This window comes from Myotis davidii, unplaced genomic scaffold (genome assembly GCF_000327345.1).
Source record: "Myotis davidii unplaced genomic scaffold, ASM32734v1 scaffold223, whole genome shotgun sequence".
NCBI lineage: Eukaryota > Metazoa > Chordata > Mammalia > Chiroptera > Vespertilionidae > Myotis > Myotis davidii.
In genome coordinates, this window is record NW_006294609.1 from 2,170,542 (window position 1) to 2,172,990 (window position 2,449).

At 67.2% G+C, this 2,449-nt stretch overlaps 1 protein-coding gene across 1 annotated transcript in view; it reads left to right on the forward strand.

Annotated features, from left to right (window-relative positions):
* PITPNM2 (phosphatidylinositol transfer protein, membrane associated 2) overlaps nucleotides 1-2,449 on the forward strand; it is a gene marked incomplete at its 3' end in the record, with an annotated part of 79,892 nt that overhangs the window by 73,082 nt on the left and 4,361 nt on the right. Inside the window, exons 18-20 of the mRNA XM_015567256.1 lie at nucleotides 2-33; nucleotides 552-704; nucleotides 1,748-1,912. Coding sequence (XP_015422742.1) covers nucleotides 2-33; nucleotides 552-704; nucleotides 1,748-1,912 — 350 coding nt within the window. The remainder of the gene's footprint in view (nucleotide 1; nucleotides 34-551; nucleotides 705-1,747; nucleotides 1,913-2,449) is intronic.

Consider the following 2,449-nt stretch of genomic DNA (forward strand, 5'->3'; position numbering starts at 1 on the left):
ACCCGCTGGGCGACGGCTGCTCCACGCTGCTGGGTGAGAACCTCGCAGGCGGCCGGGTGCTGGGGAGGGTAGGTGGGTGGGTGGGTGCCGCTCCTGGGTGCCGCAGGCCGGGGTGGGCCTGCTGTGCGGGGAAGGGCAGTCTGCACTGAGCACGTGAGAACCTGGGCACCTGTCTGGGTGAGGGTGCACTGGCCCCACCGATCCCAGAGTTAGGAATGAGGACAGGGTCTCAGCCCCATGCCCGGGGCCCAGACTACGTCCCAACTGCCCACGGAGGCAGAGCTGAGGACTCCAGGGGCTCTGTGCTGGGCCCCCGGTACCCAACCCAGATATGGGGGTGCGGGGTGGGGGGCGCCGCAGAGTAGGTCTGGGCTGGGAGTGAGTGTGCGAGCTGCCCTCCCAGGGAACGGCCCTGTCCCACCCTCCCCGGCGTGTGCCCCAGTTGTCTTGTCACCTGGTCCTCGAGCCCCGTGTGTCTTGTGTCGGAGCCTGTCCAAACGGTCCACATGAGTGTCTGTTCTGTCCTCTGTTCTCTCCCCGCCTGCCTCCAGTCGAGACCGTGCAGAGAAACCCCGAGCTGGTCCTGGAGGGCGGCCCCCTGACCCCCCTCCCCGGGGACGGCTTCCTGGAAACCAGTATCCCAGTTCCCGAGCTCACCTGGCAAGACGGGCCCCGCCCGAGCCCGGGCCCGGGCTGTGCTGAGTGTGTGTAACCCCCCGTCCGTGATGCTGTCTGCTTCACTGGCTGACGCTGGCCTGTGACCCCCCCTCCCCCCCATGCTCCTGACTGCTCGAAGTTTGTAGGACTGAGGTGGAAGGAAGTGGGGCCAGGCAGGGCAGGTCCGGCCGAGCAGGTCCTGGTGCCCGTCCTCTGCACACCGGGGCAGAGCAGGAGGGGGCCCAGGAGCCCCGAGGGGGGAGCAGCTGTCCAGGGTCACCGAGCATGGGTGCCGGTCCAGGTTCTCTTTTCCTACTGTGAGGCTGGCAGGGCAGCCAGGAGATGGGGTGAGGCCTCAAGCCCCCGGGACTCACCTGTTCCCCCAGGAGAAGCCTTCAGTCCCGGTGAAGGGCTGGACTCTCAAGCCTCACTCCTTCCCTCCCTGAGAAGGTCCAGGCACCTCCTGCACCCCAATCCAGATATGGGTCCTTTAGCCGAGCCCCTATCCCAGCTCTGCCCTGCCCTCAGCCCGGGCCCAGGTGAGCCTGCTTCAAGCCCTCCCTCCGCACCTGCCTCGGTCAGTGTGGCCTTTGTGTGAAGGATGCATGTGAGGCCTCAGCAGAGGGCGTCCCTGGAAAGCCACCCCAGGCCCCTGTTGTTAGCGCCCCTCAAACCCAACTGCCATGGGCTGTGGGTGAGGCCGGGCTGGGCCCTGAAGACCAAGAAGGCTAGACTAGACCACATCAGGGGCAGTGAAGGGGGGTAAGAACGATGCCCCGGGGGGTCATGGGCCTGGCTGCATTGACTCCCTGTCCACTGTGTCTCTGTCGGTCCCCTGTCCATCCAGCCCCGGCCCTCCCTTCCTGCCTCAGCTCTGTGCCCTGCCCTCTCAGCCCTGAGCAGGCAGGCCCTGGCACATTTGGGCCCATCCTCGCTGCCAGCTCTGCTCGTCTCCCGCTGGAGGTGTCAGCCTTGCCTGGCATAGCCTGGCCCCCCAGCCCATGCGGGACCCTCCCTCCCACTGCTCAGGGGCTGTGGGCGGGGCGGGGCCTCTCTTACCCCCGGGTCTCTGGTCCCTGTCCACCTGCAGCGGAGGCGCTCCAGACCCACAACGCACTCTTCCAAGAGCACACGGCCCCCTCCTCGCCCGGCGCGGCCTCCGGCACCCGGGGTTTCCGCCGAGCCAGTGAGATCAGCATCGCCAGCCAGGTGTCGGGCATGGCGGAGAGCTACACCGCATCCAGCATTGCCCAGAGTGAGTTCCCTCCCTGCACTCTCCCCTCTGTCCTGCAGGGGGCGGTGTGCGCCCCGGGGAATAGGTGGCAATGGCTGGACACAGCTGGGGAGGGGGCGCCTCTGGCACCTGGTGAGTAGAGGCCAGGGATGCTGCTCAACACCCTGTAATGCTCAGGACGCCCCACCATGGAGCAGTCCGGCCCCAGGTGTCCACGGAGGACTCTGGTGAGAAGGAGTGGTAGAAGGGGGGCCCAGGGGCCCAATTCCCGGGGGTGGAGTTTGGCAGCACTGGCTCAGAAAGCTGGGAGTCAGTGGGCCTGGTTCTAGCCTTGGGGGGGGAGGGGCGCGGAGGAAGTGTGGGGTGCTCCCTGAGGGAGAAAGCTGAGGGGTGTTTCTGGGCAAGTACGGGGAGCTGGACAAGCTGGAGGGTTGGCTGAGGGAGCCAGGGGGCAGAGGTCATGGCGGCCTTGGCTCGGTGCCCATCTCAGAAGAGTCTCTGCAGCGGAGTGCCGGTCACCCCTTCTCAGTGCCCCCAGCCGCTGCCCTGCCATCCCCA